Raw genomic sequence first — 16,225 nt, 5'->3', positions numbered from 1 at the left:
TAGTGTTAATGGTAAGACTCTTGGCAGTGTGGAGGATCAGAGGGATCTTGGGGTCCAAATCCATAGGGCACTCAAAGCTGCTACGCATGTTGACTCTGTGGTTAAGAGGGCCTCATCAATCGTAGGATTGAGTTTAGGAGCCGAGAGGTAATGTTGCAGCTATATAGGACCCTGGTCAGCCCACTTGGAGTACTGTGCTCAGTTCTGGTCGCCTCACTACAAGAAGGATGTGGAAACCATAGAAAGGGTGCAGAGGAGATTTACCAGGATGTTGCCTGATTTGGGGAGCATGCCTTATGAGAATAGGTTGAGTGAACTTGGTCTTTTCTCCTTAGAGCGACGGAGGATGAGAGGTGACCCGATAGAGGTGTATAAGATGATGAGAGGGATTGTTTGTGTGGATAGTCCGAGGCTTTTTCCCAGCACTGAAATGGCTAGCATGAGATGGCACAGTTTTAGGGTGCTTGGAAATAGGTACAGAGGAGATGTCAGGGTTAAGTTTTTATGCAGAGAGCGGTGAGTGCATGGAATGGGTTGCTGGTGATGGTGATAGAGGTGGATATGATAGGGTTTTTTAAGAGACTCCTGGATAGGTACATGGAGCTTAGAAAAATAGAGGGCTATGGGTAACCCTAGTTAATTTCTAAGGTAAGGACATGTTTGGCACAGCTTTGTGGGTCGAATGGCCTATATTGTTCTGTAGGTTTTCTATGTTTCTATTCCTCCTTGTAAGATTGTTCAAGCTGTGCCAGGTTAGCTGGGGAGTGGCGGTGGACTGCAGTCTCGAGGTCTTCTCAAAGATATTCCATTGGATTAACGTTAAGATTCTGACTGGGCCACTCAATTGCATTCGTCTTCTTCATTGTTGCTCTGGGTCCTTGTCCTGCTGAAAGATGAATTTACTCCCCAGATTAAGCTTTCTGACAGAGGCTAGTAGGTTTTTATCCAGAATCTCTCTGTATTTAGCAGCATTTATTTTCCTATCAATGCTGACCAGGTTTCCAGTCCCTGCTGCTGAAAAGCATCCCCATAGCATGATGCTACCTCCACCATACTTTACAGTAGGGGGGTGTGTACTGGCTGAATTGCAGTATTAGATTTACCCCACATGTACCGCTAGTGTGGAAGCCAAAACATTCCCCTTTAGTCTCATCCGACCGCAAGACCTTCTTCCACATTTTTACAGTATTTTTTAAGTGCTGCTTTGCAAAGTCTTTATGGGCAAAAATATGCTTTTTTTTGGCCAGGGTTTCCTCCTTGCTACTCTTCCATAAATACCCTTTTTGTGCAAGGCCTTTAGGGTTTGTGGAGCCATGAACTTCATTTCCAGTTACAGCCACTGACTTTTGCAGTTCACTCAGAGTGACCATTGGCATCACAGTAGCCTGTCATAAAAGTGCCATTCTTTTCTGGTGACTAAGTTTAGAGGGGTGGCCTGACCCAGGGAAGATAGCTGTGACTTCATATTTTTTTCCCACTTTTTCATGATGGACTACACTGAGCTCCGAGATCTGTTCTGTGCCTTTGAAAAGGTCTTGTATCCTTTTCCAGTTTTGTGCTTCTCTGTTATCATTTTTCTGACTTGACAAAAGAACATTCAGGATTTTATTTTGGTTTGTCTGTTGAAAATATACTATATTGTTGGACCTCACAGAGAGAGGGATGTTGATTCTTATGAATTCATTGAAAACAGGTGATCCTCCAATTTTCTACATCAACAAATTGGAAGAGTTAGTAAGGTATTAGATATATTGTGCCTGAGGAAATTTACCATAATAATTACAAAGGGGATGGATACTTTTTCAGTCTCTCAATTTTGGTTTTTAATTTTTAGTAAATTCTTGACAGGTTAAAACATTTTTCTTTTGATTTGACATGATGTTTTGTAGATTAGCTCAAAAATCCTTATTCAATATATTTTAAATTTAGCAACTGAGACAGTAAAATATGAAAATAGTGGCAGGGCTGAATACTTTTCAAGGCACTGTATGTCAACATTTAAGAAACTTCTGGGAATTTCATCAAGCTCCCACACAAATGATAGGATTGTTACTTGTAGGATTTTAGGTTGATAATGCATTATCCTGAAATGTAATTATTACTACATGTGCAGTTCTGCATGGATATCTGTTATTGTTCACTAAATACCGACACTAAGGTTGTATGGCAACTTTTAGAATAGTTTTAGAGATTACCTGTAAGATCCCAGTAAATAAGAAAATTAATGGTAAGAATGATTTGGGTCTTTTTTATCAGCTTTTACTTAGATAAATGTAATGCAAATACTTTACCTTGGGCACTTCTAGTGCACAGAGAACTGACTTCTCAAGGCTCCTTGGTGGGTGATAGAACTGCCTGGTAATGTGTACGAGTCTATATGGTTGGTGTCCAGGGTCTCAAGGCTTATGTTTTCAAATAAAACAAAGTGATAGTTGCATTACCTGAGGCTTTGAGATAAACAAGGAACTTGGGGTCAATTTCAAAGTGACAGAATGGGATGCAATCAAAGTGCAGCTTTTAATTGGATAGATTAGAGAGGATGCTGAGGCATAAGACCCACTTTTAGTTTTCTGAAATAAGTTGTCAGAGTATGGAATGAATATGAGTTTCTATAAACATTCAAGGGGGCGTGAATTAATTCCAGAGTCATTAATGGAGTTGCATATTATGGAAGTCAGAGAGGTGCATGTAATTATTGATATAATTATTGTACTCTCCAGTTACTACAGTTTTCTAGGAACATAGTTACCTTCTGGAAATGACTGTTGGATTTTCTCAGTGTTCTCTTCAATTGGTCTGATATTGGTATCTATATTTTTGGATTTGCCAAGAAATTACATAAGAGTGAAGTCAGGGGGTTCAACAGAAATTATGCCATTTTACTCAGTCAAGCTTGATGAGGTAGGTATTTGAAACCTCTGTTTTAATTACATGGATCATTCAAATTGAATCCTATTACAAAATTATACCTTTTTTTCCAGGTACTAGTGGAAAAAAAATGCTCTTTTTGATCTAAATTTCTTTACGTGTCAGCAGAGTATTAACTGGCATGGAAAATTAAGGTAGTCAGTTCCTATTATAACTGTTCGAAGTTTTAATGATCCCTTACCAGAATCTAGATATTGAAAGCTTTTGATTCCTCTGCCAGTCAAACACTGTACATGGAAAAGGAGCAACCTTTTGTCTTCGTGAAACAGATATGGTAGTTCCCTTGTTTAAAAAAGCCCTCTGGTGTTCCTACTGAATAAAAACCACTTTAATGTTAAATGTGCTGACAGTTATAAGGTTTGTTCAGTGACTCTGCATTATGCCAAATCCGATATCAGATTTGTGTGCTAATTATTCATTTAGTATTACAATTATGAATTTGACCTGTGTGATTTCAGAGCTAATTTTCTGTTTCTGGGTGTTAGTAATTCAGTGTAATTTCATAATAGGAATTAATCCAAACAGGTAGAAATCTCAGTGTTAAAACCAACTACTTTTAAATTAGTGGCGAAGAATGAGTTGAAACGTCAAAGTTCCTTCTCAATCTCCCAGTTGATCTCCAGTTTGCTGGTTTTTAATTTTGCCTGGTGAACAGAGCTAACAGCATGGAAACAGGCCCTTTTCTCACTGAGTCCATGTCAACAGTCAACCACCTAATTACACTAATCCCTCATTGATGCCTTTTTTACAAATGCAAGAGAAAGTTTGTGAACCCTTTGTGGTTACCTGGTTTTCTGCATTAGTTACTTATAAAGTGTAGTCTGATCTTCATCTAAGTCACAATAATAGACAAACACAATCTGCCTAAACTAGTAACACAAACAATTGTACTTCTTGTTGTCAGTACTGAGTACACTGTGAACAATGTGCAATGCTGAAGGAGGTGATAAAGAACCCGATTAACAGCAAAAGACCTGCAGAAATGCCTAAAACTTGCTGAAGTCTCTGTTCACCTGTCCACTGCTAAGAAGAAACACTGAACAAGAATGGTGTTCATGGAAGGACACATTGCTGCATGTCTCAAGTTTGCAGAAGACCACCTGGATGCTCCACAATGCTTCTGGGACAGTGTTCTGTGGACAGATGAGACAAAAGTTGAGCTTTTGGAGGAAAAAGGGCACTACACACCAATACCAAAATCTCATTCCATCTATGAAGCATCGTGGAAGGAGCATCATGGTTTAGGACTGCTTTGCTGCCTCAGGGCCTGGGCAGCTTGCAGTCATTGAGGGAGCAATGAATTCAAAATTGTATCAAGACATTTTACAGGAAATTGTCAGGGTAACGATCCTTCACCTGAAACTTAATAAAAGTTGGATGATGCAACAAGACAATGATCCAAAACACAAGTGAATCAACGACAGAATGGTTTAAAAAATATTAAAATTTGTGTTTTGGAATAGCCAACTCAGACCTTAACCCAATTGACATGAGCTGAAGAGGGCTTTTATTCAAGGTACCGGAAAATATTGATGAACTGAAACTGTTTTGTATGGAAGAATGGTCTAAAGTTCCTCCTCGCCATTGTGCAAGTCTGATCAGTAGCTACAAGAAATGTTTGGCAGAGGTTATTGTTTCTAAAGGAGCTTCTACCAATTATTAAATACAAGGGTCCACATACTTTTCTCTAGCCTGGACTATGAATGATTAAATAATATGTTCAATAAAGACAGGAAAAGTACTATTGTTTGTGTGTTATTAGTTTAGGCAGATTGTGCTTGTCTACTATTGTGACTTGGATGAAGATCAGACCACATTTTATGAGTAATTAATGCAGAAAACCAGGTAATTGCAAAGGGTTCACAAACTTTTTCTTGTAACTGTAATTCTCTACACATTCTCATCACTTCCCTTCACAATCAATAGCAATTTACAGGGGTCATTTAACCTCCAAAGCCTCGAATTTTTGGGATATGAGAGGAAACCACATTGTCAAATGACAGTTTTAAATTTGGCCGTGTCTTTGTTAGGGATTTCAATGCTGTTTCTATTCTGAAAGGAAGGTTATGGACTTTCTTTCTTGGACATTGCACTAGTGGAATTACATTTGTAAAATTAAACATGGAACAAGTATCCACTCAATGCTTAAGCAAGCATCAACAAATCATTGTCCCATGTCAAAGCCAATCAAAACTGAAAGACACAAGGCCACAAGACATAACAGCAGAATTAGGCCATCAGCCCATCAAGTCTGCTCCACCGTTCTATCATGGGCTGATTTTTATCACACTGAACGTCATTCTCCTGCCTTCTCTTCCATAACTTTTGCCAACCTTTCTAATCAAGGAACTGTCAACCTCCGCTTTAAATATACCGAATTCCACAGATTCACCACCCTCTGGCTAAATAAATTCCGCCTAATCTTTAAGAATCATTTGCATAGTATAAGATTGCAGGCTCAAAATGCTCCATAGAGGAGCAATGCCAGCTGTTCCCCTAGAGCAGGAGTTCCCAACCTGAGGCTCGCAGACCCCTTGCTTAATGGTATTGGTCCATGGCATAAAAAATGTTGGGAACTTCTACACTAGAGATTACTAGTTGTTTACTTGCAGTGTGTGAAATGGAAACGATATGAAGACCAAAGATGCTCAGATCAGACCACCTATGTGGGAAGTAAAACAGAGATGCTGTTTCAGTTCAAAGAGCCTCTGTCAGAAGGAGAGAAGAGAAGTATCTTTCACTGCAGAGAGGGTGGGGATGTGTCTAAGAGATAAAACCAAAGTGACATTGGGGGTAATCTGTAAGGTCACCTGGTACATGAGTGAATGGGAGCAGTTTGCGAGTGAAAACATGGTCAAAAGAATGTAATTGTGAAATGCAGAGTAGAAAGACATGTCCGGGCGGGTCAGGCTGGGGACATCTCCACTTCCAGAGAGGTGAGGAGGGGTTGAGTTAAAAATGGAGGAGAAAAACCAAGATGAGCTAATATGAGTTGAGTTACTTATGTCATTTAAATATCATGAGGTGATTTGAATTAGCTACTGCCATAAAACCTTCAAAGCTGGAGGTAATGCCTTATCAAAATTGATTTTAAAATAATAAAGATTTTCTTTTATTACTGAAATTTTAGTCAGAGAAATAAACATTTATCAGGGACATAGGTCTTATGTTGAAGGAAAATCTTGCATTTGTATAGTATCTTATCAAGTCTAAGACATCTTAAAATGCCTCATAAAATGTGAACTGGATTCAAATGCATTGCAGGATGTTAGGCAGTTATAGTCAGTTGTGTGTGTGCTAGCACCCTATACAAATTATCTTTCCACAGTGTTGATTAACAGTCTAAATCAACAAGCTCCAAAACCTGGTGTACCTCTCTCTCTGCAACTGGATCCTTGACTCCCTCACAGGAAGATCACAATCTGTGTGGATCAGAAATAGCATCTCTTCGCTGACAATCAACACTGGCGCATCTCAAGGATGTGTGCTTTGCTCAGCCCAACATCTATACTCTCTACACCCACGACTGTGTGGCTAGACACAGCTCAAGCGACATCTCTAAGTATGCTGACAATGCAACTACTGTCAGAATTTCACATGGTGATGAGGAGGTGTACATGAGCCAGATAGATCAGCTAGTGAGTGATGTCACAACGACCACCTTGCACTCGATGTCAGTAAGACCAAAGAATTGATTGTGGACTTCAGAAAGGAGAAGTCGAGAAACACGCACCAGTTCTCATCTAGCGATCAGAAGTAGAAAGGGTGAGCAGTTTCCAGTTCCTAAATGTCAAAATCACTGAAGATCTATCCTGGGCCCAACATTTTGATGCAATTGCAAAGAAAGCTTTACAACGCCTATATTTCATTAGGGGTTTGAGGAGAATTTGTATGTCACCAAAGACACTCGCAAATTTCTACAGATGTACCATGTAGTATGTTGGTTATTATAGCTGGAGAGGTTGTAGTGGGAATAAGTTCACACTACCTCTCAATGGTATGTGTCTCAAGTAGCCTCTGACAACCAAGTCCAGCTCCTGACCTTTATGTATGGCTTAGATACTAAGTTTGGCCAAACTGTTTCTGCTGACGATAGAAGGAGCAAAGGCAGATTTCTGGCGCCTTAAAACCAGTCGCTTTGGGCTCTTTAGCCATGGTGGGCAACTCATCTATGGGAAGGACATCTCTGATCTCAAATCTCTGTTGCCTTGTGGCTATATCCACTCATGGGGAAGGCTTCGGGAGTAAGCAGCGAGGAAAAATCTGGAGCTGAAGACCCTAAGGCAGTCCAATATTGAGTTCAACGCTGACTTGTAACTCCTGTGAAACTACTGGTGCCAAACTGTATCGGTCTCTGGCGTTCTTTTGGATTCATTAGCAGCATGGAGAGGGTGAGCCTGCTATACAGACAACTGCTTGCTCTCCGTACTGTACTGCCCTGGCTTGCTTACTGGCTTACACATTACCTAGACAGCTGGGACACAAGACTTGTGGTCGACCAAATCTAACGGAGGGCCTCTATCACCATAGAGAGCATACTAATTCATTGCATCATTCTCTAGTATGGAGGAGCCATTGCACTGGATCAAGAAAAGGTGCATATAAAGTTGTAAACTCAGCAACTCCATCATGGAGACTAGCTTCCCCAGCTTTAAGAACACCTTCAAAAGTAAATGCTTCAAAAAGGCGCATCCAGCATTAAGGACCTACATCACCCAGGACATGCCCTCTTTTCATTGCTACCATCAAGGAGGTGGTACAGGAGCCTGAAGGGAGACACTCAATGTTTCAGCAACAGCTTCTTCCCCTCAGCCGTCAGATTTATGAATGGACACTGTACCCATGAAAATTTGCGCCACTTTTCCCCCGTTTTTTTTGCACTTCTTATGTAAATTTTGGTTGTCAGTTGATGTTGACAGTGACAATTGTGTTTGCGCAACTCACCTGATGTGTGTTTGAAGATGACTGAAGAGGCCATTTCTTGAATGACACAGCCATTCACAGTGGGAACAAGGGAGTTGTCCTGATTCTGTAGGCATGGCTGTTGCTGCTGCTTTCCTCTTCTGTCGGGCACAATGCCTGTCTTCTAAGTTGCGGTGAGTAAGTTTAACCAAGGCGTCCCAAATAGTTCTGTCTCATGCCCTATGTTCCAGATACCCTGAAGCAAGCCTACCATAAGCAGTACTGACTTTTGTCCAGTCCTTAAACCACTTTTGAGGTCTTCCATAGTTTCTGCTCCCCGTGATAACTGGTCATAGAGCAGCTGCTTAGGGAGTCTGGAGACCTCCATGTGCATAACATGTCTGGTCCAACGAAGTTGTGCTTTCAGGATCTTGGCTTCAATACTTTTAGTCTTTGCCCTATTGAGGACTTCACAGGTTTGTGATACGTTCATGCCAGCAAATTCCCATAATGGATCTCAGGCTGCGCATGTGGAAGTGCTCCAGTAGTTTTGAGTTGCATTTTGTATACAGTCCACAATTCACCACCATACAAGGGGCCAGTGAAGACAACAGCCTTGTATAAAATGATCTCAGTGGACATCCAGATATTATGCTGACTTAACACACATGATCGCAGGCAGCTGAGGCTCTGGCAAGCCTTGCAAATCCTGGCATTGATTTCTTTATTCAAGGAACTATCACTGGAGATGACACTGCCAAGGTATTTAAATGACATTACTACCCTCAGTGTTGTGCTTTCAATCGTGATGGGAGGTGGCACAGTAGCAGGCTGAAATAAGGCCTCTGTTTTGTCCAGACCGATGGTGAGGCCAAACAAACACCAGTTCATAGCCAGTTGCAGATCAGACTCCTTGCTGGCCATTAGAGCACAGTTATCCACACAGAGTACTTTGAGGATGACTCTTTTATCCGTCTTAGATCTGGATTTTCAGTGACACAGATCAAACAATGATCTTTCAAGTCTGTACTGTAATACACCCTGTGTTGTGACTGTGTGATTGAGTACACATGTGGGGGAGAAAAAGATTGAACAGCATGGGGGCCAGCACACACTCTTGCTTCATTCCATTTGGGGCTCTGAGGTTTCCCCATTTCAGAGGAAGTGGCCAGCCTTATTGTGGAAGAAGCGAGTAAGACTGATGAGCTTGTGTGGGCATCCCAACTCCAACAAGATTGCCCAGAGCATTTCTCTGTTAACTGTGTCAAAGACCTTGGTTAAATCTATGAAGACAATGTATTGTTCTAGGTTCTGCTCGATACAGCTTTCTGAACCTGATGGACTGTGAACAGTATGTCAATGGTGCTTTTTCAGGGGTGGAGCCTGCACTGTGACTCAGGCAGGTTCTTCTCTGATATGATTAGAGGGCTGAGAATGATGCAGGCTAGGATCTTCCCGGCAGTCGACAGCAGCGAGATGCCATGGTAGTTACCACAGTTCCCTTTGCTGCCTTTGTTCTTGAGAGGAGATACAATCAAAGTGTGTCTGCATTCACTGAACATGTCTTCATCTTCCCAGGTGCTCATCAGAATGTCATGTAAGGTCCTTAGTTCAACTAGACCCATTAAGTTGCAGATCTCGGTAGGGATTCCATCCTTCCCAGGGGCCTTTTCAGAATTTAAGCAAGCAAGGGTTTATTTGACCTCAACTGTTTGAAGTTAAATGTAAGAGGGAGGTCGAGGCTGATGGCTGTGTGTTTCTTGGGGATCTGACTGAATGAAGCCTGGTCTACAGTAGAAGGCCTGTTGAAAGTGTTGCTGAAATGCTTTCTCCACCTGCTGTTAATGCGTTTTTGTCTCTGAGCAGGACTGTGCCATCTGCTGACAGAAGGCGTGTGGTGCATGGCTTGTGTGATCCATAGGTTGCTTTGATGGCATTGAAGAACATCTTAACGTATTTGGTGTCAGTTTAGCACTGGATCGCCTCCTCCCTTCTCTCCCACCATTCAGTCTGCATTCTGCGTAGTGCCATTTGTGCATGCCTTTGAAGTGATCATGTTTCGGAATGGAAGGAACGTTCTGCCATGCAAGAAATGCCTTCTGCTTCTCTTCCAGTATCCTGGTGATATTTTCATCAAACTAATCCTGATGAGCTCTCTTTTTTGGTCCAAGGGCTAACGTTTTTGATTTCATCACTGGAGTATTGTATTCGACCATAAGATATAGGAGCAGAAGTAGGCCATTCGGCCAATCGAGTCTGCTCCGCCATTGAATCATGGGCTGATCCCATTCTTCCAGTCATTCCCACTCCCCTGCCTTCACCCTGTACCCTTTGATGCCCTGGCTAATCAAGAACCTATCTATTTCTGCCTTAAATACACCCTTTGACTTGGCCTCCATAGCCACTTGGTGCAACAGATTCCACAGATTTACCACCCTCTGATTAAAGTAATTTCTCCGCATCTCAGTTCTAAATGGACGTCCTTCAATCCTGAAGTTGTGCTCTCTTGAGCTAGAATTCCTTACCATGGGAAATAACTTTGCCATATCTAATCTGTTCAGGCCTTTTAACATTCGGAATGTTTCTATGAGATCCCCCCTCATTCTCCTGAACTCCAGGGAATACAGCCCAAGAGCTGCCAGACGTTCCTTATACAGTAACCCTTTCATTCCTGGAATCATATTGAATCTTCTCTGAAGCCTCTCCAATGTTAGTATATCCTTTCTTAAATAAGGATCCAAAACCGTACACAATACTCCAAGTGTGGTCTTACGAGTGCCTTATAGAGCCTCAACATCATATCCCTGCTCTTATATTCTATACATCTAGAAATGGATGCCAATATCGCATTCGCCTTCTTCACAACTGACTCAACCTGGAGGTTAACCTTTAGGGTATCTTGCACAAGGACTCCCAAGTCCTTTTGCATCTCTGCATTTTGAATTCTCTCCCCATTTAAATAATAGTCTGCCTGTTTATTTCTTCCATCAAAGGGCATGACCGTACAGTTTCCAACATTGTATTTCATTTGCCACTTCTTTGCCCATTCCCCTAAGCTACCTAAGTCTCTCTGAAGGCTCTCTGTTTCCTCAACACTGCCCACTCCTCCACCTATCTTTGTATCATCGATATGATATTGTTCCCATTCAGAGGCCTACGGGACGCCGGTGCGTCATCAAGATTACTTGTAAATTGCTCTCGATGTTTGGGGTGCTGCAGCTTGTCAGTATCTAGATGTTTCTTAAATATAATTTGTCGTAATTTACATTTCATATATATATGTATGTACACACACATATTGTAATTAATAGTTTTTTATTATTCTGTATTGCAATGTACTACAACTTTAACATTTGCCAGTGATACTAAACCTGATTCTAATTCCGCCTGAATGTTGATCAATGCAGCAGCAAAATAATTTGACTTGAGCAATTTGACAAGTTCTGTAATAACCATTTAATAATTGTCATTTCATTTAGCTATCTGCCTCACCTGAATAATAATAATAATAATAACACAATACTCGCTCATTTCCGTGTCAGCTTAGACTACCATAATGTTTTTCCGTAATGATAGTGTTGTAATGTTGCTCATTATAGACTGGATAGAACATGGTGTCTGAAAGCAACTGTATAAGGTGTCTTACAGTCTTGACTGGAATTAACCGTGAAAGCGCAGAATGACTTGTGGAAAGCATTTCAGCAACAAAGTTATAACTGGTTTGCTGTATATGCATCAAATTTGCCTTGAGATGTTTATCTGCTTGAAACGTTTTATGTTTAATGGTACTAATAGATGCAACCTGCGTGTAATGGTGTCTGAATCTTCATTGATGAATATGGTTACAGAGAAGTACAGTCCAAACTATTTCTTTATCTTCTTTAAAGAGCATAAATTACCTCAGTCTTAAGAATATTGGGATATTATTTGTGGATGCTCCACTTTGGAACAGCATCATGTTTTGTCATTTCCACTGTTGCTGTGTGATGAAACAGTTTGCTGCAACCCTCCCTTGTTTACAAAGTGTTGTATGATGGCATGTTGACTATTACTGTAGAAATGACCCTTTCCCTGAAAAGGAAAATGCTTTATCTTCACATCATAAAATTAGGAGCCTTTAACAAAGTGCATTTAAGGAACACCTTCCATTTCAAGCATTTTTAACACTATCCAGTAAACTCACTGCCAGCTACATGTTTACAAAATGAGCAAAAATGGTCTCGTCTTTGAACCCAGAAAAGAGATTATTTATTTAGAGATACAGCAAGTTAACAGGCCCTACCGCCCCAATGAGCCTATGCTGCCCGTTACACCATGTGATCAATTAATTTACTAACTTGTACGTGTTTAGAGTGTGGGAGGAAACGAACACCCAGAGGAAACCCACCTGGTCACGGGGAGAACATGCAAGCTCCTGTAGACCGCAGCAGAAATTGAACATGGGTCACCAAGCACATAATTGGATGTCTAAAACTCTAGTAGAAACAATGAGGATGACAGTGCTATTTTGCAGATTCTATGCTCCCCATATACAGCTTAATTTGAAAATAATGTAAAATGTTTGTATAAATATTTGGAATTCCCTAATTTTTAGTAGTTAAATATCCAAGTTATGTTTACTTATTTGAGCCAAGTGCATTTTTTGTTTTTGTCATAATTTCATAAATGCATATTTTCACCAACAGTAACTCTCCATTTAACTGGAATAGAAATCTTGATTAAATTTTCCTCTGGTAAGCTATTAAGGTCATTTAGGGTGTACCACTGACCAGTTTAAGAACGATTGGCAATGCAGTCAAGAAGTTAAATCTGGAATCTTTAACTGTTCTATTTGTAGACTTGTGTTCATCTATGCTTTATCTCTTTACTCTGACTTATGCTACATAAACATTTTGAGTTATATAATTTTTTTTGGCATCCATTAGTCTTGCGAGACTGTGGATCTGCGCCTGGAAAGTCTTCACTCTCCAGGGCGCAGGCCTGGGCAGGGTTGTATAGAAGACCGGCAGTTGCCCATGCTGCAAGTCTCCCCTCTCCACGACACCAATGTTGTCCAAGGGAAGGACAAGGGCATTGCAGAGCACTGTGTGGTTAAGTGCCTTGCTCAAGGACACAACACGCTGCCTCGGCTGGGGCTTGTACTCACGATCTTCAGGTCGCTAGTCGAATGCCTTAACCACGTGCCCACATTATACGTTATATGTGTTGATAGAAAATAGATTTAATTGTGGCACCACTATAACTGAGTATAATTTCAAATATATCACGTTGAATTTTGCTTATGTAATTATCCTTTCATAAAACTAACATTCTTATGGTTAGCACAACACTTTACAGTGCCAGCGACCTGGGTTCGATTCCGGCCACTGCCTGTAAGGGATTTGTACGTTCTCCCCATGACTGTGCAGGTTGCCTCCGGTTTCTTCCCACAGTCCAAAGACACACCAGTTGGTAGGTTAATTGGTCATTGTAAATTGTCCTGTGATCAGGCTTGGATTAAATCGGGGGTTGCTGCGTGGCGGGGCGGGAAGGCCTGTTCCTCACAGTTTCTCAATAAAATAATAAAGTAAGTTATTGAAGGGCAGTAATAGCTTGAAATGGAGGTAAAAGGGGATTATAGGTATCACGGATATTTCACTTAAAGCCATGTCTAGTTGATTACTGACTTTCTCAGAATGATAGGAAGCTGTGCAATGTAAGAATTCATCATTAACTGTCTTTAATAGGTTCTGGATTTCAGTGATGATGAGAAAGAAAAAGAAGCCAAGCAAAAGAAGAAGAAGAAACAACAACAGAATCGTGGAGATAAAGTCACTCAACCTGGTGAGAGATTATCAAAGTGTCTTTGTTTAATCATGAGAGGCCTAACTTTGATCGCATGCAATTCAGTGGCTAAAGTAAAGGTTTCTCCCGTAAACACTTCTTATCTATATATTGTTTACCGTTTAGTTTTTGTGTGTGAAAAATACCTGATGATTCTGTACCCTGTTACAGCATAATAAGATATTTTGTCACAGTAATAATCATTACATCTTGTAACTATGCAATTTACAGAAGTGTTTTGTGGTCCATGCACCTGCATTTTCTTTCATTTCCAATTGAGAATTGGAAAATACACCCGCAGTTTGAAGCATAAAATAACAAAAGCAATTTGTACTTTGGTTGATGAAGCACTCCTCCAAAACAGTCAGCTCAATTTTAGCATTGCATCTGAAAAAGAATTTTAAAAAATGCTTTAAAGTGTTTTTACACAATTCATATTTGCTGTTCATGAACAGCCTCATCTCATGAGAATATGCAGGAATGTCTATGGATGTTATTTATATAGACTTCTAGAAGTCACATAACAAGTTCCTTGTAAGAAACTTTTAACAGCTGACACTATGCAGTAACACAGATCAGACAATTAACTTGGTTAGGGAATTGGATAAAAGCTAAGAGCAAAAGTTATCCTCAGTATGAACTGCATGTGATCAGCAATCTTCTCTAGAGTTTGGTTTTCCAGTACACTTGGAAAAAACTTAAATGAAAGAATAGAGAACTATTTATCCAAGTTTAGTAGCAAAGTTGTTGACCAAATTTGTAAAGTAACATTGAGAAATTGAGTCACAATTATGGAAGAGGCAGATCGATTAAGGGTAATAATAATAGGGTTGTTGTGGTGGGAGATTTTAATTTCCCAAATATCAATTGGCATGTCCCTAGAGTGAGGGATTTAGATGGGGTGGAGTTTGTTAGGTGCATTCAAGAAGGTTTCTTGACACAATATGTATATAAGCCTACAAGAGGAGAGGCTGTAGTTGATCTGGTATTGTGAAATAAACCTGGTCAGTTGTCAGAGCATTTTGGAGATAGTGATCACAATTCTGTCTCCTTTATCATGGCATTGGAGAGGGCTACGAACAGACAAGTTAGGAAAGCGTTTAATTGGAGTAAGGGGAAACATGAAGCTGTCAGGCAGGAACTTGGAAGCATAAATTGGGAACAGATATTCTCAGGGAAATGTACAGAAGAAATGTGACAAACATTCAGGGGATATTTGCATGGAGTTCTGCATAGGTACGTTCCGATGAGACAGGGAAAGGATGGTACGGTACAGGAACTGTGGTGTACAAAGGCTGTTGTAAATCTAGTCAAGAAGAAAAGAAGAGCTTAGGAAAGGTTCAAAAAACTAGGTAATGATAGAGATCTAGATGATTATAAGGCTAGCAGAAAGGAGCTTAAGAAATTAGGAGAGCCAGAAGGGGCCATGAGAAGGCCCTGGTGGACAGGATTAAGGAAAACCCCAAGGCACTCTACAAGTATGTGAAAAACAAGAGGATAAGACGTGAGAGAATAGGACCAATCAAATGTGACAGTGGAAAAGTGTGTATGGAACCGAAGGAGATAGCAGAGGTACTTAATGAGTACTTTGCTTCAGTATTCACTATGAAAAATGATCTTGGCGATTATAGGGATGACTTATAGCAGACTGAAAAGCTTGAGCATGTAGATATTAAGAAAGAGGATGTGCTGGAGCTTTTGGGAAGCATCAAGTTGAATAAGTCACCGGGACTGGACGAGGCTACTGTGGGAAGTGAGGGAGGAGATTGCTGAGCCTCTGGTGATGACCTTTGTATCATCAAGGGAGAGGTTGCGGAGGATTGGAGGGTTGTGGATATTGTTCCATTATTCAAGAAAGGGAGTAGAGATAGCCCAGGAAATTATAGACCAGTGGGTCTTACTTCAGTGGTTGGTAAATTGATGGAAAAGATCCTGAGAAGCAGGATTTATGAACATTTGGAGAGGCATAATATGATTAGCAATGGTCAACATGGCTTTATCAAAGGCAGGTTGTGCCTTTCGAGCCTGATTGAATTTTTTGAGGATGTGACTAAACACATTGATGAAAGTAGAGCAGTGGGTGTAGTGTATATGGATTTCAGCAAAGCATTTGATAAGGTGCCCCATGCAAGGCTTACTGAGAAAGTAGGGAGGCATGGGATCCAAGGGGACATTGCTTTGTGGATCCAGAACTGGCTTGCCCACAGAAGGCAAAGAGTGGTTGTAGACTGGTCATTTTCTGCATGGAGGTCGATGACCAGTGGTGTGCCTCAGGGATCTGTTCTGGGACCTTTACTCTTCATAATTTTTATAAATGACCTGGATGAGGAAGTGGAGGGATGGGTTAGTAAACTTGCTGATGACACAAAGGTTGGGGGTGTTGTGGATAGTGTGGAGTGCTGTCAGAAGTTCCAGCAGGACATTGATAGGATGCAAAACTGGGCTGAAAAGTGGCAGATGGAGTTCAACCCAGATAAGTGTGAGGTAGTTCATTTTGGTAGGTCAAATATGATGGCAGAATATAGTATTAATGGTAAGACTCTTGGCAGTGTGGAGGGTCAGAGGGATCTTG

The 16,225-nt window shown here is 40.8% G+C and overlaps 1 protein-coding gene across 3 annotated transcripts in view; it reads left to right on the top strand.

Annotated features, from left to right (window-relative positions):
* The window catches only part of naf1 (nuclear assembly factor 1 homolog (S. cerevisiae)), a 227,405-nt gene that overhangs the window by 201,464 nt on the left and 9,716 nt on the right, over nt 1-16,225 (top strand). For all 3 annotated transcript variants that reach the window (XM_063045031.1, XM_063045032.1, XM_063045033.1), the window contains exon 8: nt 13,557-13,653. In XM_063045031.1, the coding sequence (XP_062901101.1) occupies nt 13,557-13,653 (97 nt within the window). The remainder of the gene's footprint in view (nt 1-13,556; nt 13,654-16,225) is intronic.

This window comes from Mobula hypostoma, chromosome 4 (assembly GCF_963921235.1).
Source record: "Mobula hypostoma chromosome 4, sMobHyp1.1, whole genome shotgun sequence".
NCBI classification, from domain to species: domain Eukaryota; kingdom Metazoa; phylum Chordata; class Chondrichthyes; order Myliobatiformes; family Myliobatidae; genus Mobula; species Mobula hypostoma.
This window is presented reverse-complemented; position numbering and strand designations above follow the sequence as displayed.